The sequence below is a fragment of the Monodelphis domestica genome, chromosome 1 (genome assembly GCF_027887165.1).
Source record: "Monodelphis domestica isolate mMonDom1 chromosome 1, mMonDom1.pri, whole genome shotgun sequence".
NCBI lineage: Eukaryota > Metazoa > Chordata > Mammalia > Didelphimorphia > Didelphidae > Monodelphis > Monodelphis domestica.
The window spans coordinates 86,502,323-86,529,028 of record NC_077227.1 but is presented as its reverse complement, the minus strand read 5'-3'; the positions used below and the strand labels follow the sequence as shown (position 1 = coordinate 86,529,028).

The 26,706-nt window shown below is 37.6% G+C and overlaps 2 protein-coding genes across 4 annotated transcripts in view; both read right to left on the bottom strand.

Annotated features, from left to right (window-relative positions):
• Window positions 1-26,078, bottom strand: part of SLC16A12 (solute carrier family 16 member 12) — a 111,116-nt gene extending 85,038 nt beyond the window's left edge. The window contains exons 1-2 of one of the 3 annotated variants that reach the window (XM_007478831.3): window positions 25,648-26,077; window positions 2,894-2,988 (exon numbers count right to left, since the gene is read on the bottom strand). The gene's annotated coding sequence lies outside the window, so the exon portion shown is untranslated. Of the gene's footprint in view, window positions 1-2,893; window positions 2,989-25,347 lie in introns of all 3 variants that reach the window. The other 2 variants (XM_001375965.4, XM_007478830.3) reach the window with 2 other exon arrangements.
• LOC130457088 (elongation factor 1-alpha 1-like) overlaps window positions 1-26,174 on the bottom strand; it is an 84,089-nt gene extending 57,915 nt beyond the window's left edge. The window contains 2 exon segments of the mRNA XM_056815472.1: window positions 25,648-26,035; window positions 26,092-26,174. Coding sequence (XP_056671450.1) covers window positions 25,648-26,035; window positions 26,092-26,174 — 471 coding nt within the window.
• Window positions 26,175-26,706: the final 532 nt, after the last annotated feature.

Below are 26,706 nucleotides of genomic sequence, written 5' to 3'. Positions count from 1 at the left end.
AATGTGAGAACTCTACTTCACCTACTTAAGTCTGCCCTAGGGGAAGATAAAGTTGTAAACTCTTCTCTGAACAATGAAAAGTACTTTAACCCATACTTATAAAAAGGCAAAAAGTTCTTAAGATAAGTACCTATAAAGGTCAAGCAACTTGTGAATTTACAAGGAACAAAGAGCTGAGAAACTTACTCAGAGCTTTCCTGGTGTGAATTACTCAAAAATTTACACCTTCTTAGGTGTGAACTAAGAATGGTCTGTCCTTTGAAAAATGTCTACTGTAATTGGTAGATGGAAGAACTTAGGGGAGGTGACATAGGAGAAAATTCCCTATATAAGGAGAAAACAGTCTCTAAGGAGGCTGTTGGGAGAGAGCTCCGGAAACAGGCTCTTGGGACAGTCTCTGGCTGGAACTCCCTTTGAGGAGGACTCTGGCTGGAACTCCCTCTGAGGAGACTCTGTCTCTCTCAGGTCTCCCTCAGGACAGTCAGCTGGGAAAAGCTGCCTTGAAGGGTCCCTCTCGGGGACATTCAGATTCACATTCAGTGTTGAGCTGGTGAAGTCAGTTGAGATGGAGCTGGCCTGGTATCACTAGAATCCTTGCTTGGACAGATCTTGTGGTGAGTGATTAAGGACTGACTGATCTCTCTATTAAGACTCAGGTCTAGGCCATGTTGGCTTAAGGCCCTTCATACTTATTCCTTTCTTACTCTTTCTCTCTTTCTTTAATTCCTCATTGTATTATTAATTAAAATCTCTATAAAACCCAGTTGACTTGGGTATATTCATAATTGGGAATATTTCCCTGGTGACCACCTTATATTTGATTTGAAACAAGACACTGTAGTGAAAACATATTTCCTGCGGTCACAATTTACTCATCCACTCTTTTATCTACTACAATTTTTAAGTCTTCCACTATTTTAACTCACTACAGTTTATGGCCTCAACCATTTTAATTATTACATAATAAAAAGAAAACATATATACATACATATGTGTGTGTGATTTTCTATGTCAATATAAAGTCCACAGGGATCCTTATGTATGGTTTAATGACTCACATTTCTATTTGAATTTGGCATTAATGATTTAAGACAGTGATGGTGAACCTAAGGCACACATGGCTGCAGTCACCCACCAGAGTTCATTACTACAAAGCCAGAGTAACTCAGGGCAGAGCTGTTCCCCTCACCCTCTCCATGCATCTGAGAGCATTCCTCACTCCACCTGCCCCTCTGCCCAGGAGCCCAATGGAAGCATTTCTTCTCTCCCCTGTCTGGGATAAGGGGGGGGGAGGGGGAAGGATTCACTACTACATGAGGGTGCAGCACAGACAGTAGCCTATTGAATCTGTGGTAAAGGTGATTCCTATGGTGTGGTTGGAGAGAAGCTAGGTTTGAGGGAAGCATAGTTCATGGTGTGGCACATAGCTGTAGGGGAGCAGAGTGCTGAGTCCACTCCCCTCCCCCTCTCCACATGTGCTTCTCATCACCTGCCCCTCTGCCCAAAAGCCCAATGGGAGTGCTTCCTCCCTCCCCTGTCTGGAGTAAAAGGGGGTGGTAAAAGGTGGGGGTAGAGAGGGAGATGGCACTCAGTCTCAAAAAGTTCACTATCACTGGTTTAGGAGATTCCTGGCTTCTATGGCTTCCTTAAAGTCTCAGTTAAAAACTTACCTTCAATTGAAAGTCATTCTTAATCCCACTAAATCCGAGTTGCTTTATATGTTGATTATTTCCAAATTATCCTATTTATAATTTGTTTATACATAGTTATTTGTGAGTTGTACCCCCAGTTAGATTGTGAAATCCTTAAAAAACAGGAACTATCTTAGTAGGCATTTAACAAATATTTATTGACTGGCCACTTTCCCCACTACTCACTACTACTTCTGCCATATACTCAGAATTTATTCTATGTTTATATCATATTACTAAAATGAAAATATGGTATAAAATTATATGTAATATATTGTAATAATTAGTCTCCTACCTTAATTCCCCAGTTATAGATTTTAAGTATTATCTGCAAAATGATAACTATTGCAAAAACTAACTTGGAATCATGGGAATATGTTATCATAACCATATCATGCAGTGAAATTAGAAAATGTATACCACTGCCATATTCATCTTCAAAAATTCCACTTTCATCATGATGTACCCTTCTTCAGAAATTTTCTATGATTCCCTCTTATCTACAGAATAGCATATAAACTTCTTAACCTAGCATTAAAGATTATGTCAATTTACCCTTCAAATCTTGACTCCTATTACTTCGCTGTACAAACATGCCTCTCTAATCAGAATGATCTATCAATAAATGGAGGAAGAAAGGAATGAATGAACATTTGTATGAATTAATTCATTCATTCTTAAGACCATTTATTATGTACTATGTGCCAGGAACTATGCTAAGTACTGGGGATACAAATACAAAAATACAATCTTGCCATCAGAATAACCAAATGACAAATTAAAGGTTACCTCAGAAGCCATGTAATCCAACCCCCACAACAAGAAGAACTTACTTTCTAACATAAGGATACTACAAATAAATAGTAAGGTAGTGAGGGAGCTGGATGGCTCAATGAATAGAGCCATGCCTGGAGATGGGAGATCCTGGATTCAGTCTGACCTAGGACACTTCCCAGCTATGTGACCCTGGGCAAGTCACTTGACCCCAATTGCCTAGCTCTTACCACTCTTATGTCTTGGAACCAATAAAGGTTTTAAAAATAATAATAATGGTAGTCTGGGAAAAGAGCGTCTGGAGAATAGTGTGTTGAGTGGAACCATAATATAGTCAATTGACACACCATTATAGTAGTGTGGCAATACTGATTTGATTGCTGAGCCCACAGTAAAAAGAAGGAGAGGGAAGTAGGAAAGTTACTCACAAGATGGCTAGATGGGCTGAATGGGCAGTTGGATGGGATATGAAATGAGCCAGTTGGCTGAATGAGTACTCACTCCTCAGTTAAGACAGCTCAGCCTAGAACAGAAGATCCAGAAATAAGTATATCATCTCTCTTGGGAATTAGTGACATGTTTTCAGAGTCAGACTTGAAGATACTGCCCCTTGTAGGGAGAAGTGGCATTATCTCAATAAATATTCACTAATCGCATGTGCTGAGGAGATCTTATCCCCTCCCCCTCCTGAGTAGCCAAACTGGTCAGTCAACTTTTTTACATGCTAAGCTTGCATGAGAGTTATGTCTGTGAACATCTGTGAACATGCTGTACATGAATAAAAGAGAGGGGACAGGAAATCACAGGGTTGTTGGAGCAGACAGCAGAGGCTAGAAGAGAGAGGTGAAGGAGAGAGAAAGATGCCAATAGAATAGAACATGTGGTCTGAGAACTTAGAGTAATGAAGGGACTTTAACTCTATGCCTACCTACCTTTTCTAATAAACTTTATGAAAATTAATAACTGGGTAGATATATTAATTTTTACTTATAACAGACGGTGAACCACATTAGTTTTTTAGGACCTTTACTTTTCTTCTGAGACAGTTTTGCATTTTTGAGTACAGCATTGGGTTTTATTTGGAGAGTAGGGGTTTCAGTTTGCTCCTCTGCTTTCATATGGGAAATGAACCCAGGCGGAGACAGGGAAGAGGCTGCTGTTTTTCCCAGATTGCATCAGATCTGACTGGTGAGAGAACCTCCCACCCCTTCTTTTGGCTTGAGTGGGGAGGGGGGGAGAGGAGCCTTTTTGCCAAAACTGGACCAGGGGCTCTAGAACCTAATAGGAACTCCTCCCAGCCCAGTCACTTCCTACATTGCCAAACCTGTAGGGATGCTGTCTCGGTCCCATTTCTCTCAGCACAGTGCAGCCTGGGGGCTGAGCACAGCTCTTGGGAGTAAGCCCCTCCCCCATTCCAAACAGGGCTCTGAGCCTTTCTGCATAGAACAAAGGGGGTTTTAGGACCCAGTGGGACTTTCTACAGCGCCAATAACACAGTGAACCTGATGCATGGTCCTAGTGCTGCTTTGCTCAGCCCAATGCAGTAAAGAGTGGAGGAACTCCTTGACTGTATCCTAGGGATCCTTCCGGGCTGGGGAGGATTAGAGTTAGGAGCTCCCTGACCCTAAGACCCAGTGCAACCCCTCCAAAAAAAAAAACCTACAGTGAGGGGCTGGAGCAGAGTGCCTACAGCAGTTGGGAATTCTCTAGCTCAGCAGATTGAGAGCTTGACATGGCTTTTACCTCTGAGGAAGAAAAAAAGACTGCATTTTTACAAAAAAGTTCTCTTTTGAATTTTCTCTTCTCCCTTCCCCCATTTTAAACATTCTTTCTGGGATTTATCATCTCTCTAACTGCTTTTAGATAAATGTCTACCCTCTAGTGCTTTACACTCTATGCGCTAATACTGCCGCCTACTGCCTACTGTCAAGAAGTAAAACTGCAGAAAATTTAAAAGAAAATACCTTTCCTGTTACTCTTAGTGATCGAAAAGAATAAAATTAAATTGAATATATTTAAATACAAGGATTATTAATAATTAAATATTAATAATATTGAATTAAAATTAAAACCAAATTTCTAAAATTGAACAAAGCCAAAATTAAATCAAATTAATTAATAAAATTTTAGAATGCAATTGTATTAATAATATAATCAATAATAATTATTATTTTTAAACTATTATTAATTATTATTGTTGATAATTGATACTTGTTTTGTTATTGTTTGCTATTGTCAATTATTAACAATAATTATGATAAATACATATTATTAATTATTAATAACAATAATTATAATAAATACACATTCACTATTAGTACTATTGCTGTGCAACAATTATTTCGTTCCTTATATTATCTTATTTGTTTTAAATCTACTCTCATTGCCTTCCACAATAACTTTGAAGAAATTTGCGTCTCAATTTTTTTTTTACTGACAAACTAGATATTATGGGAAATATTGCAACAAATCAACAGAAATCAGGAAATATTCCTCCAGACTCACCCCTGCATACACTTTTTAACTCTTGGGGTGATCCTAATCTTCCTAAGGAGAATTGGATGACAAAGAAAGAAGCTAGAAAGCTTTGTAAGGCATGGATGGAAAAATCTTTTACATGGCCAAAATATGGCTCCTTTGACTTCAAGATTTTAAAGGATTTGAAATTAGCCATTACAAACAAAGATTCCAAAGATTATAAATACTGGCTCTTGTGGGCTTATCATGTTGATAAATCAACCATTCCCTCCAGTAGGGAAACCATTCTTTCTTTGGTACCAGCCCATTCTGCCTTAACTCCTTCACTTCCTCTTCCTGAACCCTTGATTAGATCTAGGAAGAAACACATCCTATCATCCCACCTGGATTGTGAGGAGGTTTCTCCTCATATTGACCCAAACCAGGACTTGAACCCTTCAGCTCCTCTCCCTGTCAGACCTCACTCATCCCCTACTCCTCCCATCCCCTTTCCTGCCAATCTACCTCTCTACCCTCACTTACCATCCCACTACTCATACCCTCAAGAGTTTCCTTCTTTTCACTAATCAGTGCCCACCCATCTCTCCTATCACCACCTATACCATCCCAACCTGCCTTATCCTTTTCCCTACCCCCTCTTCCCCTGACCAATCCCACCTACCTTACTATGACTCCTCCTCTAGATTTCATTCATCCTATTCCTTTCCTCCCCAGCCCCACCCCAGGTCCTCTCCACCCTGCCCCAGCCCCACTCTTTCATTCTGCCTCCCAGCCCCCTGACAAGCCCCTTCCTCTCCATTTGTTCACTTCCTTCCTTCCCCTAGTAGCCTCACTACAACCCACTCCATTGAACTCCAGAAAACAGGTCAAGCAGCAGTTACCACAGATGATTCAAATAAAGGTCTAGTTCCAACTTATAATAGTTCCAACTTATAATAGATGGGGAGATTTAGTAAACATTAGACATCATACACCTTTCTCTGCACCAGATATTGAGAAATTCAAAGAAAAATTACCTTACTTTGAATCAGAGCTTATACTGCTCACAAATAAGGTTGCAAGCATTTCCCACACATCTAATCCCACATGGATTGATGTGGAAGATTTGCTCCAGGCTTTGCTAATGGAAAGAGAAAGAAATGTGATTCTTTCTCTTTTTAATTAGGTCTAGGGAGAGGGAACACCTAGTTGGCCAACTGAAGGTCCTAAATGGAACCCAAATTCAGAGCAAGATTACTTACAACTATGCCAGGCTAGAAATGCATTGCTAAAAGCTACGAGAGCTTGTTCTGACAAGATATTAGACAAATCAGAATACAGTTTATAAAAAAAAAACACTTGTAAGATAGTTAAAAATTATTTTATGACTAGTTGTCCAAACTGACCTACTATGGACCTTGAGGACTTAAAAAGAGTGGCAGTTTATGCTTTTGAGGAACATAAGGAAAAGGAGAAAGAGAATGCCAATTTAGTGGAGACATTGAGGAAGGAAATGAAAGAATTAAATTAAATAGTTGGAAAGGTAAAGCAAGAAAGGTCATAGCTCCCTTACGAGAATCCACAAAACAACTACTAACATGTTATTTTTATAGAAAGGTGGCCCATGTAATTATGAATTGTAAGAAGAGGAATCAGGAAAATAGAAATAGAAGTTTTAGGAATAATGATATTGATAGGAGGAATAGTTATTTGAATGAGGCAAATCAAAACTCACATCCAAACATTTGTACTCAATGTGGGAACTACCCTCAGTAAGGGGGGACCCCAGAGGTGTGGACAAAGGAATTTGAATGAATGATGGTACTTGGGAGGGGAAGGAACCTCAAGAAGTACAGAGGTGAATTTTAAGTCTTTTCAGACCTCTTTGCTTTAATGATGTTAACTGTTTCAATTTGTTCCCCTCCCCAGAATGAAGAAGTCTCTGCAACACAATTCTAAATACAAGATATATGTAATTTGCTGTTAACCACTTCATAAGTTACCAAAATTGATTTATTCTGTTACATTGTCTTTATTTGTACCCCCCCATGTCTGTACTGAAGAACATATCATTGTAAAAAAAAAAAAAAAGCCCATACACAGCATTTTGTTCTTTTATTTTGCCTTTGTTAATTGTCACACAGAGATGATGGATGGACTCCATTAAAATGGTTTCAACCTGTATACAAGCTTTGGAGAATTTAATTATTTAATAACTTAATTTGATTTTAACAAGTCTTCAAAAGTGATTTTTAGATATCTGGTACCATTCCTACTTCTGACTGATCATTTGCCTGACTTTGAGTTGTTTGTAACAAGAAATAAAGGTCCTTTTGTAACTGAAGTTCAATGCAATAGCACTGTTGTATTTTCCCATCTCTGCATTTATTGAACATGTACTGAATGAGACATCTGAAGTGATTTTCACTATTTAGTCCTCAGCTTCATGTGAAAATATGTGGGACATATTGGAGACAGTTCTTACACTGTTACAGTCTCATACCAAGAGGGAGGAAGGTGCCCAAGTGGATTAGTTACCCTGTGATGTGTTATAATCTCATCCACGAGGTGGGAATGATTTTTCCTGTGAAGCCTAGTAGCTTCAAAGTAACTCTTCAATTTATTCTACCATTCCACCAGAATAATCTGCATTCTTGTTGACAATTTTGGACCAAAAAGATCTTCATCAACAATATAAAAGTTTTTTCTGGGTTTCTCTCCTACCAAATTTTGGAATGATGGTAACAATAGACTTTATTAAAAATATCTCATCAAAAGTTGAAAGACTAGCTAAATCTGTAGAACTTGTGACAAGTATTCATATGTTCATATGTTTTTTGAATGTCACAAACTCATGTGAATTCTAATGATAGTGGGTTTGTTTACTATTGTCATTAGAGAGTTCTTATAATTTGGGGGATTTTGGTACTTCTTAGAATCTGTATTAGTTGTTGTACTACTGTTTTTAAAAGGCTTTTACCTGGTGAAAAAATTAAGTACACTCACATTATGGATCCTGGCCAAGCTATGAGGGATATAAATCTCATTTTTGAGTAAGCAACCTTTGTGTTGTGTCCCTGCTTGGCTTCCATATTGTCACATGGAATATGCACTACAGAATTATGATTTTTTATTATTTTTTCTTTATATTTACAATAGAATATTTGATTTTTTCCCTTCTTTTTTCCTTTCCTTGGTAATACTTGAAGTACATGAAATCAGTATTAATTTTTTTTACTTGAAGGATAAAGTTTACAATATAAGTTTACAGTATCTATTAGCCCTAGTAACTATGCATACCCAAAAGCTTTAGACTATGAAAACTTGACATTTATTGATAAATGCTATGGGACTTTGTTTAATGATTGTGTCTGATTCCAGGAGAAGGGAACAACAGAGCCAACATACAGTTCCAAGTAGCATGAGGTCAAAAAGGGCCAAAACAATCCAGGGAGGATTGTTGAATTTCTACGTCAATACAAAAGGACTTGAACCTAGTGTGAAACTCAAGCTTGCGATGCTTGACATATGTTAAGACATAAGACACTTTGTATCACACTCCTTCTAAATATTTTGAGTCAAGTACCTCAGTTTGGCTATCATCCTGACTCCACTTATCCCTGACAGTGAAGGTACAATCAGACCAGTGAATTATTTTTCCCATTTGCTGCTGAAACATAGTCCTTTCTCTTTTATAGTTTGGCAATTTTCTGTAGTCCTGGCTGCAAATGGGTAAAGTGCTATATTGCTGCTCTCGTCCTACAGGCTTGTGGGACATAAGTCACTTTGATAAAAACTTGCTGTGATTTAAGGACCTGTTACAGGTTTATTATTTACTCAGAATTTTATACCTGTAGGATTTTTATTTTTTATCATTTCTGTACTTCTTATTATTTTTATACAGAATTTAATTTTTGTTTTTTTTATTTGGAATTTTGGGGGGCTTGTTTTTCTTTTGACAATTGTTTCATATACTTCATAACTCATCCATGTATCCCAGGGTGATTCTGGTGTTTGTCAACACTCTCCACAGGGGGAGAAGAGGGGATTGTGTAATTATCCAAGATTTAAAATTTTTTGGAGAAATTCAGGAAAAGAAACTTGCCAACATCCCGAATCAAGAAAATGGATCCTTTTGGAGAAGGTGCTGAAAATATGCCTGCAGAAGCCACACACTGCATCAAAAGATACAGAATGAACTTTGAGATATAATGAATTTAACTGAAGGGGGTTGAACATACTTATTCTAAATGTAAACTCTTATGCCAAAGGGGACTGTCCCCTAATTGGCATTTTGTCAATGTGTCTATCAATCAGTTTTTATATTTTTCCTGTGGAAAGGATACAAACCTCCCTATTTATCCCCTATTTTTCCAATCCAATTTCCTTTCACAATAAATATTACATTCCTCTCATATTTCCCTCTTATCTCTAACTATTATAACATCCTCTTAGAAAATGCAATATTGTATGTACTTTTAGCTAAAAGAAATTTAGAGGTTTAAAAATAGTTATATTTAAATGATCCATTGAGGAGACTGTTCTCCCAAAGGATCACGGGGGAATTGTGCCTAGGGGATCTTATCCCTTCCCCCTCCTGAGTAGCCAAACTAGTCTGTCAACTTTTTGACATGCTAAGATTGCAGGAGAGTTATGTCTGTGAATGTCTGTGAACATGTTGCACATGAATAAAAGAGAGGGGACAGGAAATCACAGAGTTGTTAGTGTAGACAGCAGAGGCTGGAAGAGAGAGGTGAGGGAGAAAGAGAAAGATGCCAGTAGAATAGAACATGTGGTCTGAGAACTTAGAGTAATGAAGGGACTTTAACTCTGTGTCTATCTGCCTTTTCTAATAAATTTTATAAAAATTAATAACTGGGTAGATATATTAATTTTTACTTATAACACCCATAAAAATGTCTCCTCCATTTCTAAAGTTTTTTCCCCTCAGGTTGCTTGCTAGTTTTCAAAGTTTCTACCTATCTCTTCTCTATTGTGAATCCTACTAAATGTTAGCACCAAATATAAAAGCAGAGGAGCACAGTTGAGAGAACATAACAGAAAAAGGAGTTTACACAAATTCCCTCAGTCTCATTTATTTTTAAAAAGCAGCTAAAATTGATTAGGAAACAAATTAAATTATTATTTTTTTTAAAGAGCAGCCTTTCCCAGTTACCTTTGTTACCACCTTCTTTGCTGAGTTACCATAGTAAGACTGGTCCAATCTATTGTGATGTCTATAGATTAGTGTATTGAAAACTACGGACATGATAATGAGAATCCAAGAAGCTTACAATGGTTTCAGTTATAGGGGTCTGAGTTTTTAATCCTATCTTCATCAGTCTTGCTATGTGTGGCCTTGGTGGCAAAATCTCTAGGGAAAAATGTCTTCGTTATCTTTATGGTGTGTCTGTACATGGCCCTTATTGAGTCCAGAGATAGGACACAGGACACTGTATACACATAAAAGGGAATCTGAGCAATGATGTGGACTAGCCTTGAAGTTTCTGACTGAGAACCATGTACCTGCTCCTCCATAGATGGTCTCAATATCTTATCATGAGAAAAAAATTATCCAGCTACATGCACTTTTATATAGTAGCACTAAAGAGTCTTTTCCTTCATACAAATTACCCTTGAAGTGTTAGAATAGACAATAAGTAAATCAGGAGACCAATTTTTAACATCACTGAGAGTAATATCTCTGTGGTGAAAGAAGATTAAATTTCTGATGACTCTGACTGCCTCCCAAAGCAACAACTCCCCATTGGCCAAAGCTTACTAGAATACTCCAAACTAATTGAGGAGGAAAGAAAGGGGACATGCTCACTTGACTTCACCAGTGTAGTCTCTAAGACAGTACCAGTTGTTTGCAACTAATGAGGAGAGCTATAAACCTTGGAAAACAAAGGGATGATACCCTTATTCAACAATGGGATTGAGTTTCAGATTGCATAGGAAGAAAAGTTCTTTATTAAAGAACTAGAAGCATAGCTGCTTGCAGTCTTTGGTTATATTCAAAAAAAGCAGGATGTTGCAGCTTTGATCGTGAAATTAATGAAGCTTTAATTGAACACATTCATAAATTCACAGGGAAAACAGGATTTGAACCCAGATCTTCTCACTAATTGTATGACCTTGAGCATATCATGTAACTTTGCCTTTTCCCTATCTGTAAAATGAATGGGTTCTACTAGTTTTGTAGTCTATAATTCTAAAAAGTTCAGTATCAGTCATGATAGGTAGAAAACAAATGTCATGAGAATGAAAATAATCAAGTTAACTACCCTTTACATAGATTAACTCATTTGATCATGAAGACTATAATCAGTCAAGTAATCACATGTAATTCTAATTATATATCAAAAATTAAATCAGTAACAATTTGAGGACAATTATTTGTCAAAGCTACTTCTCTGCCAACATTATCTACCTGCTCACTCACACAGAGGATCCAGTATAGGATTCCATTTTATTTCAATAACATCACAATTATTTTGGGGGTTGAGAAATTATTTCTTAGCCCACTGTTACCTTCCAATGAGAACTTATATGGACCGTCCTATCAAATGAGGCACCAAAAAACTGTACCTGACCATGAACCAGTCAAAGCCCTCACTCAACCATGTAATGAGATGTTCTGGAACTATATCAACAGACTATTGTGGGAATCTCTTCTATGTCAATCAAAAAGGATGCCTAGCTCAGGCAAAAATCAAGGGCTCTATTCCAGTAAAGGCTATTCAAACCAACCTAATTCATTGTAATCCCAATCAATCAACTATTATCTATTAAGCACCTCCTACTATGTGCCAGGTATTATGGTAGGTGACAGAGATACAGAGAATGAAGTTGGTGATTCATACTTGGAAGGAACTTACATTCTAATTAAATTTAAGTATATACAGAATAAACATAAAAATAAATAAAATAAGTACAATAAAGGTAAATTTCAGGTAGTTTGGGAGGGAAGGCGCTAGTAGTTGAGGGGGACCATGTAAATCAGGGGTTCTTAAAACTTTGTTTCATGGACCCCTTAGCAAGTCTGATGAAACCTAAGGACTCCTCAAAATTATGTTTTTAAGATTATTGTATTATTTATGTATAATTATGTATAAGAAAGATTTTATTTATGATTACAAAGAAAATAAAATATACTGAAACAGTTACCAAAATAAAATTTTAAAGCAAATTAAAAGACATATGTAAATAGTGATGCTTGAGGTATGTCATGAAGGAAGGCTGAGATTCTATGAGTCAGATATGAGGAGGGAGTGCATTTTAGCACAGAAGATGACCTATGAAAATGCAGATATGGAAGATAGAGTTTTGAGAACAAAGAACATCAAGAAAGATAGTTTGGCTGAATCACAGAATATAGGAGAGGTAGTAATATACAGTGAGATTGGAAAGATAGGTTGAGACCAAGTGGTGAAGGACTTTAAAACCTAAACATAGAAAATCTGTATTTAATTCTAAAGAAATAGAGAGCTACTGGAGTTTTTGAAATTAAAAAAAAAATGAACATAGGGTGGTAAGTGGTCAGTGGATTGAGAGCTAGGCCTAGAGACAAGAGGTCATGGGTTCAAATCCAACCTCAGACACTTCCTGGCTATGTGACTCTGGGCAAATCACCTAATGCCTATTGCCTAATCCTTACTCTTCTCTGCCTTGGAATTAATATGTATAATTGATTCTAAGATGGAAGGTAAAGTTAAAAAAAAAAAGAATATATTTTCCAGACCCCAAAACAGGATACATGGCCTGACACTAACACATATTCCTTTTATAAAGCCTTCTCCCAATAATGTATGAGGTATAAGACGTGCTAAATGCCAGGGACAGCATGTTCTAATACTGTACAATCCTTGCATTCAAGACTGTTCTACACAAATTCAGGACATATGGTTGCCATAACTATAACCCAAACTCTGAGCTATACATGTCTGAAACAAAGCACACGGAAATTCTGAAAGGCAGTGCTTGCCTTGGGGAGAAGTGAATGAGGTCATGTTGATGTTCTTACCATCTTTCTCTCACTTCCCCTTAGGCCTCTCATTTACTCTTTTTTTTAAATTCTCATTGGATATGCTTGTGGTGAGCAAATGAAGTGCCAGGCCCAATTGTTCCATAGCACATCTTGCTTGATTTTTCCAGTTCACTCACAGGAAAAAGAAGAATGAGCTGAATCTCCAGACCATAGGCTTCTGAAATCCTCTGAAAAGAAGCTCTCTGAAGCATACTATCTATGAGAAGGGAATATGCAATGGAATTAGAGGAAAAAGAGACCTTGGAAGTCATCTAGTTTGGGGACTTCCAGTGTAAAGTGATCTGTCTAAGGTCATGAGATAAGCCAATTTGATCTAACTACAAATTTATTTCTCTCTCTCTTCCTTTTTCTCGTTCCTTTTTTGTCTGTCTCTCTGTCTTTGTCTCTGTCTCTATCTGTCTCTGTCCCTCTGAATCTCTCTTACTGCCTGTCTGTCTCTGTCTCTCTGTGCCTGTCTCTGCCTCTTTCATACCATGATATGCTACCCTGGATAGTCACATCATAGAAGAACTTAATTTCTAACTATTTCTTAATACTTTTTTTCCATATTTGCCCAATGTGGCAGTCATAAGCTTCTGATTAAGGGATAGAAATTCTCCCACAGATAAAATAAGACATTTTTCATGAACATATAGAAAGAGAGGTTCAAAGTAATCAGTGTAAGATTTCCTTCCCCCAGAGAACTCTGAAAGGCACATGGTTAAAACAATGTTTAAACACCCTTACAATTAACCCACTATAATTATTCCTTTTTTAAACCAGAAGGAAAAAAAAAAGTTTAATTGATCTAATTTACTCTCTATGGACCACTGGTTTTCTACCACCTGGAATCCAAGAACTCACCTTTATCCTTTAGGCATTACCAAAAATAGCAATTTTTTACCCATTAATTATTAACCAATTCTTATCTCCTAAGAGTTTCTAAAGTCTAATAATGAGGAAAACACAAATGATCCCACCTTCCAGTCAACTTGACATAATCAATAGCATTCAACAATTCAGATGAGCTTAAATGAAATACCTACTCCGTTGTGTTTTCAGAGAATATGTTGCCATCATTGGAATTGAAGAGGGATCAGAAATTGTAATGTAGAAGGACTGCCCTCAGACACTTCCAGGTTGTGTGACTGAGCAAGTCACTTAGCCCTCATTACCAAGTTCTCACCACTCTTCTGCCTTAGAACCTATCCATAGTATTTATCCAAAGACAGAAGGTAAGGGTTTAAAAAAAAAAAGTACTGGTTCCTGGGAAATAAATAAGCTTCATTCTTGATGGTTAAAGCAAGTGAAGCCATGCTTCAAAACAGAAACCATTCATTCCTATCTTTCATCAAACCAGGTATTCTAGCACCATCAATGAACAGTGTAGAGAGTCTCCATTGCTCCACCTTAAAACATAGCATAAATAGCTCTGCTAACTTGTAGTCTAAGAGGACAAGATAATGGACTCTTTTCCTGCCTTGACCTTCCCTCCTCTGGGATCTCTGAAATCATGTATGATTTTAAATTCTGAGTCCACCTCTTCCTGAATAACATATATTATGAACACATATCATAATACTTTTTCATTCGCTTTCTGATGCTTATTCAAATATGGATTGGAGTAGATGGCCCTTAATAACTCCTTCCAACTCTGAAATCATCTGGTTCTTTGATTCTGCTAAAGTTTAACTTCTCTTTTTCATTTCATTATGGATTGACTCAAGTGGAAATGTTTGAATGTAGGTTTCAGATCACCTTCCTCTAGTCAGATAGTTGACCAGAACCTGGTTATTGGGAGGCCAGGTCATAGCGGGAGGTAAAATCCCTTTATGGGCAATTATTTTCTCATACATTTAAAGTCCTTTCTGCTTATTTCAGAAGGACTTAACAGTAATGACAATATATCCATTAGAAATCTCTTGTAGGCAGTCTCAAACTCAGAATTTAGAGGAAATGAGATGCAGGGATACTCAATTCCGAAAATGGAAAACAACATTGCTGCCCTCCTGAGACACAGCTAATTTCAGAGGCTGCTGACACTACAGTGTGCCAAATCGAAGTCTTCTTCAGCACCTCTCCCATGACCCACACCACCCACATGGATTGTAACAAAGCTACACATCTGGAATCCTGATGATCTTCAGCAGCCCATTTCAAGACCCAGAAAGGCTTATATCACACACTTGCAGAGGAAAACAAAGAGGGAAAACTTGCAGGAGAAACCTTCATTAAAGCAGATACTTCCTTCCCAGAGTCACAATTGAAAATTTGCTGATGGAGCCAATAATTCTGCTTACAGAATTATTGTTTTGTCATATTGCAAGTCAGGCAAAAGCAAATTAATAGTGTTTAGCTATTCTTTGATCTGACTTCTGAATTTATATCTTTAAGGTAGATGCTGGGTTTTATATTAGGTAATTAATAATGACATATTGCATTTGCAGTCTTCTGGATACCATCTCTATATGGTATGGCCATGGTGTATGGTCAATCTGACTATTTCAATTAATTTAAATCTTCACCTAGATATAGGATCATGTAATTTGGAAGGGTATTTATTTGTTATTTACTTCCATATTCCTCATTTTAAGGATGAGTAAATTGAGGCCCAGGTAGGTTAAGAGACTTTACCAGGGTCATACTGGAAGGGACAGATTTGAACTCAAACTTTACTCTTACCATTACACATGAAGCTATGACTACACACTAAATTGTTAGTAGGTTAAAGGGAAAGTTGAAAAAATTAGACAAAAAGGGGCAGCTAGATGGTTCAGTGGCTAGAAAGCCAGGTCTATAGATGGGAGGTCCTAGATTCATATATGGCCTCAGACACTTCCTAGCTGTGTGACCCTGGGCAAGTCACTTAACCCCAATTGCCTACCCATTACCATTCCTTTGCCTTGGAACCAATATTTAGTATTGACTCTAAGATAGAAGGTAAAGACTTTTTTTTAAAGAAAAGAAAGAAAAGAAAATATCAGATTCCATAATCATCTTTTATATTTTAACAGAACTATAAATATGGCAGGGTAGCCAGAGGTTTGCCCTAGAACACTAATTTGAAAGAGAAGTCCTTCTGAGGGAAACTTTTCTTCCCCAAGGGACCTCCTCCCTCTATGAGATGATCACCTAACAGCCTTGTAGCTTAAAGTTTTCTATCTCTCTCCATATCCCTACTCTTTAACCTAGTTCTACTCGCAGGCTTCTATCCATGCAGTGCCCTTTCCCTAAACTTCAATAAGAGTATGAGGCATTCTCTGTGCCCATAGTCTCATTGTCTTCTGACCCCTGCACTGCCATTCTCTCCCTCCGAGTCTCCACTCCATCTCTGAAGTGGGTTCTCCTCTGAACCACTGCCTTCTCAACTCTCTATCTCAACCCATTCCCTACTTAACTGTTTTTGTCTAAGGTAAAAAGATGACTAATTATGGCTCTGGGCTGTACCATATAGACATACCCACTACCAGTCTCAACTGCAGAAATTCAGGTCAGTACCATTTATCTCTCTTACTCTATAGGTTTTTCTAGCATTGGCAGAAAACGAAAGTTGAAGCATGCCACCCAAAGCAGAGTAAAAGGTAGAATGGAAGAAGAAATTATTCATAGCACCCAACGCTATCATCTGACCAATTCTATTGCTTTTAAGCAAGGTTATACTAAGTCTGATGTAGTTCTTGGTATCACATGTCACTTTTCAAGTAGAAGCATAAGACCACTGGCCACCTTGAGTATGCTGAGATTTTCTAAGCATGATGATGAATGCGTTTGATCTACTCACACTCTTACTAGCTGACCATGCTTCTAAAAATACAGACAGGCAAAAAGGGACAGACTATGACAATGAAAATTTGGAAAGTTAACAAGTTGGTGTAGAGTAAGGATTTCCTACCCTAAGCCTCATGTGTTCTATCCTACTATCTAAACACTGAGAAAGCCAGTTACAGATGATAGGCTTTTTCTACATGAGAAATGTGAAACTTATTTTACATGAATTTGAAACATAAGAAATTTCTCTTGAAACAAAGAGCTCTATCTCACGAAACTTCTTTAGGCTGCTTGACTATAAGGTCAAAACTTACTGGACTGTTGACTGCTGAAGTCTCCCATTACTATCCCTGCTATACAGAGAAGTAGCCTGTTGTTTTGTGCTGTACATGGAATTTCTAGAAAGGAATCCTCATGGAAAAGCTTCCTCAGCTAGTTTCCAGGCCCTGGACTGTGCCCTCCCTAACTCCTATGAGAAATGTGTAAAAAAAAACATGTGGGAAAAGTATTTCTCATCAAATCTCGATGTGGATTTGTAGTAGTAACTAGAAACAATCATGAGCTTTGTCAACCAAGACTATAATGTATATTTTGAAAATAAAACTATTTAGAAGACTATCAGTCAATAAGAATGCTGATTTTATACAAAAATAATAAAGTATAATGAGAAAAAATGTTAAGGGGAATAGAATATGAGAGATTTTTTCTGAATTTGTATGAAGAAATGATCAGAGTAAAGAACATTTAAAGTAAGAAAGAGGCTACAAAATCAAAGAGATGAAATATTAAAGACCATAACCCAATTACCATATGGTTGATCAGATTTTGTTATTATGCTATAAAAATTTTTAAATCATTTAACTCAACAAATGTACTAAACACGTATTCTAGGCTAAGCACTATAAAGATTCGCTCTCCTCAAAGGTGTTGACATTCCACTGGGAAGATACAAAATATACATAGATAAGTAAAGACAAATATTGGTAGAAAGGAAAATTCTAGTAACTGAGGAGAATGCAGAAAGGCCCCCTGTAGGGGGTAGCACTTGAGTTATCTTAAAAGGAACTTGGAGTAAGGGAGAGCAACTAGATGGTTCAATAGATTGAAAGTCATTCCTAGTAATAGAAGGTGCTAGATTCAAATCTGGATTCAGAGACTTCCTAGCCATGAGACCCTAGGAAAGTAATTTAACCCCTATTGCCTAGTCCTTACTGCTCTTCTACCTTGGAACCAAAACATAGTATTAATTCTATGACAGAAGGTAAGGGTTAAAAAAAAAAAAGAGGAGGGAAAAAAGACGAGAGGATGAGGAGAGAGGGAGGGAGGGAGGAAGGAAGAGAGAGGGAGGTAGGGACGGAAGGAACGAACAAATGAATGAACGAAAGAATGAACAAACTACAGGAATGACAGGAATGACAGGAAGGAAGCTAGGGATTCCAAATAGAGCAATGGAAAAGGAGGGTAATCCAGGCCAGAGGGAAAGTGTGTGAAAAGATAAAAAGGTTCCCAACAGACAATTGGGTATATAAAATGACAAGTAGGCAAGTTTTATCTCAGCCACAGAGCATGTGAGAGGAAGTAATGATGAAACAGACTATATATTTTGGGGGCCTTTTCAAATGAAAAGCAGATGCATATGTACATATAAATATATATTATATATATCAAAAATCAAATGAATCATTCTGATTGAGTTGATTAGTAATGTAAGCATGCTACTTAAATCATATTTCTTTTCCAGACTAAAGCCAAATACTGTCTAAACATTTTAAATTTCTATCTTTTTTTCAAAAGTATCTATTAGCAAAGGCTCTAGGACAAGGAAATTAAAATTTTTGGCTATAACAATTCATAATCTGATTCTATCCTACCATAAATATTTGACTCACATTACTAAAACCTGGCACATTTTAAATTCAAGCCAAATTAACCTATTTGATATGCTTACATTACATTTCCTACCCTCGTGCCTTTTATAGGCTTGGATGGGGGAAGTCTAATTATTCATGCCTTTTCTCTCTTCAAATTATGAAGTTTTCTTTTCTTTGGATATTATATCACTCCCCATAGGATATAAGCTTCTTGAGAGCAATGATGAGGCTTCATTTTGTCTTTACATCTACAGCACCTAGAACTGTGCCTTAACATACAGTAAGCACATTATTAATGTTTTCTGATCAAATGAATGAATGACCCCATAAAGACTATAAAAATTAAAAAAGACTATAAAGAAATATTATACTCACTAATGGTAGAGAGACCCATAATGATTAAATCACTTGTATAATTGAATACAAATAGTTGCAAATGCTTTAAAATATCTCAGAAAATTTTAGCAGTCATGATTAATGTTTTTCCTTCAAAGCAAAACAGTTGACCACTTTATCAACATAAAAAAATTAAGAATGAGGACATACTAATATGACAACAACCAAATGGTTAAAGATTAAAAAGAAAAAAATATGGACTTGTTTGTTGATGGGTTGACCCAGACAATAACTCTGTGATGCCAACTGATAGTGTGGTTGAGTCAAAAAACAAATTAATTGACTCTTCTAACTGACCTGTTATTTCATTTTATTTTAACATTGTATAAGCACGACTTCCATTAATTTGGTACTCCTTCAAACTAGTGAGTTGACCAAGTTTTTCACATCTTCCTATGACTGGTGATAGAAAGTGAAAATGTCAGACATCATTGCAATTCCATTCAATGAACGCTTGTTACATGTGCCAGATGCCATTGGATATTTGAATTTTTTAATTCAAATACTTATTCAATCAATGAGTCATCTCTAAATCTCCATATTTGTGTTACATAATACAGTTTTAATAATCAACTGAAAATGGAATTGGGGAGAAATCATTTATTTAGTTTATTTGGTTTTTTTCCCTACTGAACTAACTGAAGTTATGTTGTCACAGCACAACTCAGTCTAATCAGTTAGAAAAATCAAATAGTCATGATATAATCAAATAACTCCAATGATTGGCCAATTTTCCACTTTTCAGCTAGTTTGATAACCAGCCTGAACTAAGTTTGATACTACACAATCTTATAATAAATTCATCCTTCTCTTGACCTTAACCTCTGTTCAATATGGTGCCAGTGATTTCATTCATTCTGATCATCTGATGAATAGGTAAGACTGATACCTACTTGCTTGACTGACTTGTCTTTGAAAACTGGAGAAGCTATTGGCCTCTTCCTTTAAAAAGATTTTACCTTTTTTTTTTAAAGCAGCTCCTAGTATGTCTTCTGGCCTGTTTATTTTTGAAGCCACAGCTTCAAAGAGATGAAATTACTAAATCAAATGATTCAGCTGGTCTGGAATGGGGTCACTCATGCAGCTGTGTGTTTTCTCAGGCAAATCAGTTCACCTACCCTGCCATGTAGATTGACAAAAACTACCAATTGGAAACAGGACTTATCTGCTACAAGTAGGTAGGTAGACCTTAAACTGTTTCGTGGCTGGAATAAAAATAAGGAGTTATAAAATAGATTCACACCTAAAAATTCCTAGAAGTTACATAAAATCAACTAGAGTCTAAGGTAAGTAATGACAATGTTGAAAACTCACACTTTAAATAGATACTAATTTTCATGGTGATTTTAGTATATGTACTGTTCTTCAGCATTAAGATTTAAAAGTTTGTGTCTTTTATACAATCAATATAATGACTGTTAGTACTCCATGGATGCTCATAAATACTAAGTACTATTCTTTCTTCCATGTACAGGGATCATTTTGTCATACCTGTGATTTGTATGAGGATTGGAGGAATGGATCACCAATTTACAAGAATATAAGGGCATTGGCACAAACTCATAGGAATGTGTCCACATGTACTCATAGTTACGATCTTTGCCAGAGGTATTGTCAGACATGATCTATCTATCTATCTCTGTCTGTCCATCCTTCTGTCCGTCTATCTATCTATCTCTATCTATCTATCTCTATCTATCTATCTATCTATCTACCTACGTACCTACCTATCTATCTATCTATCCACTCTGTCTCTCAGTCTGTCTGTCTGTTTCTCTTATCTGAATCTACATTAATTATATTTGCCTATATTTTACTTGGAGGAAGGAGTGGTAGAGCAGTGGTATATAACATGGTCACAGAAAAGTAAATAAGGTAATTAGGTTAATAGAAAACATTAACAACTGGGGAGATGGATATCGTTGTCCCTTTACTATAGCTTTAGCACCAATATGTAGCTTGCTGCAGCAATTCATGTAAACATAAGCCTGGATAGTGGGGAGAATCCCTGATGAAAAAGGAGTGTAAAGGGAGAAAAGTCTCATCTCCTGGATGCCTAGGCAACAGAGCTAGTGATCTTTTGAGTAGGATTCAACAGATGGTAGCAATTTATTATGAGGCAGTGGAAAGCCTGGGACTCACAAGAAACCATACTTAATATCTGTGTTACCATGAACAATTCATTTAATTCCTGTCAGCCTCAGTTTCTTCAGGTAAAATGGAGAAGATAATACCTATATTATCTATCTCATCTATCTCTTAAGGTCGTTGTAAAGATCAAGTGGGGTTATATATAAAGAACATTTTAGAAACCTTAGAGTATAATAGAAATGTCAGTTACTATCATCATTGTTATTTCCAAAAGTTTCCTAGTTTTCACCTATTCACAGTCATGCCAAATGTTAAACAGATACCAAAATAGAGTTTCTTGCTTCTCTGGATACAAGCCATACTAAAAGACAGACTGAGGTTAAATATTTTTGAATTATCCAGTCTCTTCATGACAATTTAGTTTTATAAATTAAACAATTATTTTTTTTACTTTTAATTATTTTAATGCTTTTAAAAGTGAGCTGTAAGGGGAAGTTAGGTGATTCAGTGGATAGAGAGATCTGGGTTCAAACCTTGCCACAGACACTTCCTAGTGGTGTGTGTATGACACTGGGTAAGTCACTTAACTCCAGTTACCTAGCCCTTGCAACTCTTTTCCCTTTGAATCAATAGTGTGAATTCTAAGACAAGATAAGGGTTAAAAAAAAAAAGGCAATGTCCATCTACTTGCTTCCAAAACAACTATTCCTTTATACACACTACTATATACTATAGATGCAGGGAGAAAAATAGCAATGAATATGAAATCTGAGTGAAAAGTGTTGATATGCAGCATAATAGAAGTATGTTTAAAGAAATATGCTTTGTTGTATTCTCAAGAATGATACTAATGAAGTCAAAACTGTGATCTCTAAACCCATCAATATGCTGAACTTTTTTATAGTCTTGCCCCTAACCCTCAGCAGTCATCTCCTGCCATGATGTCATATTAAGAGACCATAAGCCTGGTCTCATTTAAAACTTTCCAATGTCTACCATCTATGGGAAGGGATCAACATCTGCATCCACATTGTTTTTGCAAACCCAGTTCATCTCAGGGATCAGTGTTTTAACCTTCATATAGGAAATATGAGCGATAGGGTAGAGAGGTAGATGGAGAACTGAACCTGAAAGGCTTCTATCTTGCCTCTGACACATGGGATTTTGTGGGTGTCACTTAAACTCACAGTGTCTCAGTGCTCTCTAAAACTGTAAATTGCTATTCGCTGATTTGCACTAGTAGAGGGAGTTTCCTATACCACTGTAATCATAAGATCAAACTACTGCCTCCTCCCTCCTAAACCCCAACAGAATATATAGGATCATATATAAACTATGGGTATGGTTTAGAATGATTCTTCTTAATGCTAGGCAGAAAGTCATATTTGATGTTTTCAAAGGCCCTTTCCAACTTTGAAATCTTAAGATTCTGTATGGTTGTTATCCTTCAAAGTTAAAGTTAAAGTTAAAGAGGGCCAAAATGACATCACTATGACAAGGTCAACATATAGAGTGTCCAACTGTGGTTCATCAGACCAGTATGAGCTCAGGTTGGAAACAAAAGTCCATATGAATATTTGAGGTAGAGATGTCTCCAAATATGTGGATCTCACAATTCTTTTGATCTAATGAAATTCTGCTTTGCTCATAGAGCATGGTGCCTTCTTTGGATACAAATAGGAAAATACTATATGATAGCAAGAACAATGGACAAGGAACTCATATTTCCTGAATTCTAGAACCAATCTTCTCACAATCTATCTATATGAGTAAGGCAGAGTATTTGAGAGAACCCTAAATTTGGAATCAGAGGAAGTGGGTTCAAATCCTATGTAGGCTACCTGTGAGATCTTAGTTATATATCACTAATCCATCTAGTCCTATTTACCCATCTGTAAAATGAGAAAATGTACTACATAGTCCCTTTCTAGTTCTATATCTTATGATTTTTTTGGCAATTCACTTCTCTTTGAAACTCAATTTCTTTACCCACATAAATAAGGGATTTGGATTAGGTGACCTCCAGGTACCCTATCTCCAATTCTAAATCAATTAAAAACATTCCCCAATTTGTATGAACAGGCAGCTTTCAAAGGAAAAAATCCAGCCTAGATATAGCTATATGGAAAAAAGGTCTCCAAATTGCTAATAATTATAAAATAAAAATTTTATAAAATAAAAATAAAAATTAAAGCATTTCTGAATTTCTACCTCATACCTATCAGATTGGCAAGGTTAGCAAAAAAAAAAGGAAATGACAAACGACAAATGTTGTAGGGGCTCTGGGAAAATGGGCATATTAATGCACTATTTGGTAGAGCTGTGAATTGGTCATGTCATTCTGAAAGTAATGGGGAATTATGCTTCAAAAGTTCCTAAACTCTTTATGGGTACCCTTTGACCCAGAAATACTGCAACTAGAACTATACCTTAAGGACATCAAAGCAAGAGGGGAAGTGTGCTTAAAATATTTAAAATATCTTTTTTCAACTTATGTGCTCTTGGTAGTAATCTATGGTCAATAGTGACTAGTATAAGTGAAGAAGCTATTTCTGACATGGTAGTTTTGTTTCTGTTTTTGGTTTTTATTTTTAAAAAAATCGAGGTACAGGCAAACTACATCTTTCTCATTCTAAGAAGCTGCAGACTCAAAAACTAACCATTCCATATTGGAGGATCAAGTCTGTATCTGATTTAAGTAGGCCTGGGGAATTATTTATGTGTTTACATGACATTTCACAACCTTTAACTTGTTCTACTCAAAATACAATTGTTTTACTAAAAGCTTGGCAAGGTAGGAAAGGTGATAAACTTGGCATTATGGGGCAAATTCAAGTCTCAGGTTCTGCCTTTTACCCTCAGATAAGTAACTGTATAGGGCACAACAAACATAGCACTAGGTCTAGAGTCTAGAAGATCTAAGTTCAAAGCTACCCTCACACCTTTACTGACTGTGTGACCCTGGACAAGTCATTTAATCCTGTTTGTCTCAGTTTCCTCATCTGTAAAAGGAGTTGGAGAAGGAAATAGCAAACCAAGATAGTATCTTTGTCTAAAAAACCCTAAGTGGGGTCACATTGGATAGGACTGAACAACAAAAAAGTAACTGGATAAGAAGTACTCTCTGGATCTCAGTTTCCTCAACTGTGAAATGATTAGATTCCAGCTCTAAAACTAAGATCTTATAATTTTGAATGACTAAAGATGCAAAAAAAAATTATTTTTAAATTTAAATTTCAGAATTGTAAGAATCAGATTGACAAAATTTTAAAACTCCCATTACATAAGGAAAAAGCATGCCCTACATGACCCATTGTAAATATTGTTCATGCATCCATGAACCAAAAACTAAGAGTCAGCTATGTGAAAGCTTTATGCCAATTGGTGGGAGGATGGTTAAATAAGACACTGCTCTTGCCTTCATGGAGGTTACATTCTCTTTCAGAGTTAAGACACAAAAGTAGATTCTATAATACACAATAGCAAATGATAAATTCGCCAAACAATTGCAGGTCCAAGTACTTTATGAGACCTGAAAGGTAAGGTCATTTTTTCCCAGTCTGGCAACATCTGAGTTATTACTTCTGAAAGAATCGAAAGCATCGTAGATCACTGCCCTAAAGCAACTGCTGTCGAAATAAATTCAATCAAGGAATAATGAAACTTTTCAAAGTTTAAAACATTTTTAATATAGTTCCATTACCTCGTATCACAAGCAAAGAATATCTCTTTTTCTCGAGAGAAAAGGACACAACTACGAAAAGAAAGAAGAAGAAATGAGGTTGTGCATTTGGAACTCCCAGGGAACGAGAAGATCAACACGCCCAGGCTACATACAAGCCCCGTGAAAATACAGAGTAGTCAGCTAAGGAGGGTGCTTGCCCTTCCCACATCGGAATCACTACTAGCAGAGTCCTGTTTAGTCCGATTTCTAGTGAAACCGGGCACCGGTTCCTCCTTCTGGACACAATACCGAGCTAGCAGAAATCTAGGTCAATAGAAAGCTGATGGTCCAATTCACCTTCTCCTAGATGCGCTTCTTTCTCGGAAGCGCAAGTTGGCCGCCAGCTGCAGCGGAGCCTCGGGGGACCGCTGAGCCGAGTCCAGAAGACGGAATGAGGAAGGACCCGCGTCTGAAACCCAGGACTCCTCTCTCTCTCTGCGTCCTGGTGGGCCAAGCCGCCCAAGAGTCCTCTGTCCCTCCTGACAGGGAACGGGCCCTCCCTCTTTCTCCAAATTCCCCGCGAACCCATCACCCGCAACAGGTTACCTGATCACCTAGGCTTTGAAAGTCTCTCCCCTTCCTCCTCTCAGCAGAGGAGCAGCAGGGTCGGGGTCTGATGCCTTCTTGGGGGAGGAAGTGAAGGAGAAGTTGGATTCACTTTTCTCGGATCACCAAGTTAAAAATCTCCCATCGGCTAGTTCCCACCTGGGAACTTGATCCCTAAGACTCCTCTGTCAACCGGCCACCATCACCCCCCATCCCCATCTAAATGCATCTTCCAGCGCTCCAACCTCTTCTAGGAGGAAACTCAGCTCCCACCCCGGCCCAGCCTTGGGGCTCCCTCACCTCGCAGGGGCGGTTGCAGCTTCGGGGCACTTGTAGCTGGACTCGGACATGCCACCAGCTCGGCTCCCGCAGCGCCTCGTCCCTACCCTCTGGGGCCACGGGCTTACTCAGCGCTTCCAAGGAAAGGGGGAGGGGGTTGGGGAGGGAGGGGAAGGGGCGGGCGAGGGGGGAGTGGGAGCCGCTACACCGGGAGTCCTCGGCCGAAAAGTGGGGCCGCAGCTGCAGCTGCCTACAGTTGAGCTCTGGCCATTGGCAGCGGAGTCCCTGAGAAATCCTGGATCCTCGGTCCCTAGAGATCGAATTACACATTGCTCTCGGAACTCCAGACACTTTTCTGTTGGGTAGGGGGTGGGGTGGTTTGGGGGCTCGAAGGAGCTCTGAAGTTTGGCTTTGACAGAAGAGAGGAGAAAGTATTCAGATCTAAAGGAACTGCAGTGGTCACACCGTATGCTCCGTGTGTCGCTGACACAGTGGAACTGACCTACGGAGAGGCAGGCCAAAAGAACACCCACTAAGGGCAGCTCCATCAGCTATGCCAATCAGGCCCTCTCGGGCAAGGTAGTGGCTAGAATCCTGGAATTAAAGTTGAATGGGACCAAAAAGGCCAAGTAGTTAGACCTCCTCATTTTCCAGCTGAGGAGCCGTCTGAATACTGAAGAATTTAATAACAGGACAAAGTAAATAAAACGCAATAAAGTGCTCATAGTGCTTCCCCCGCCCAGATGCTAGTGTCTTCCCTTCAGAATTATTTTCTCCAATTCTATACGTTGTATATAGCTCTCTATATAGAAGTATATACATAATATATACGTTTATGTGTGTATGTGTGTAGATATATATGTATACCTATATACGTGTATATATAGATATATAGATACCCCCCTTTTTAAGGTGTAAACTCCCTGAGCTTAGTTTATAGCTTGTTTTTGTCTTTGCATAGCCTTTAATTGGTGCTTACTAAATGGTGGTCCAGCAATGCTTGTTTGACAGCTGGTTTTTTTGTTGTTGTTGTTGTTGTTTTGTTTTGTTTTGTTTTTGTTTTGTTTTTTTAAACCCTTA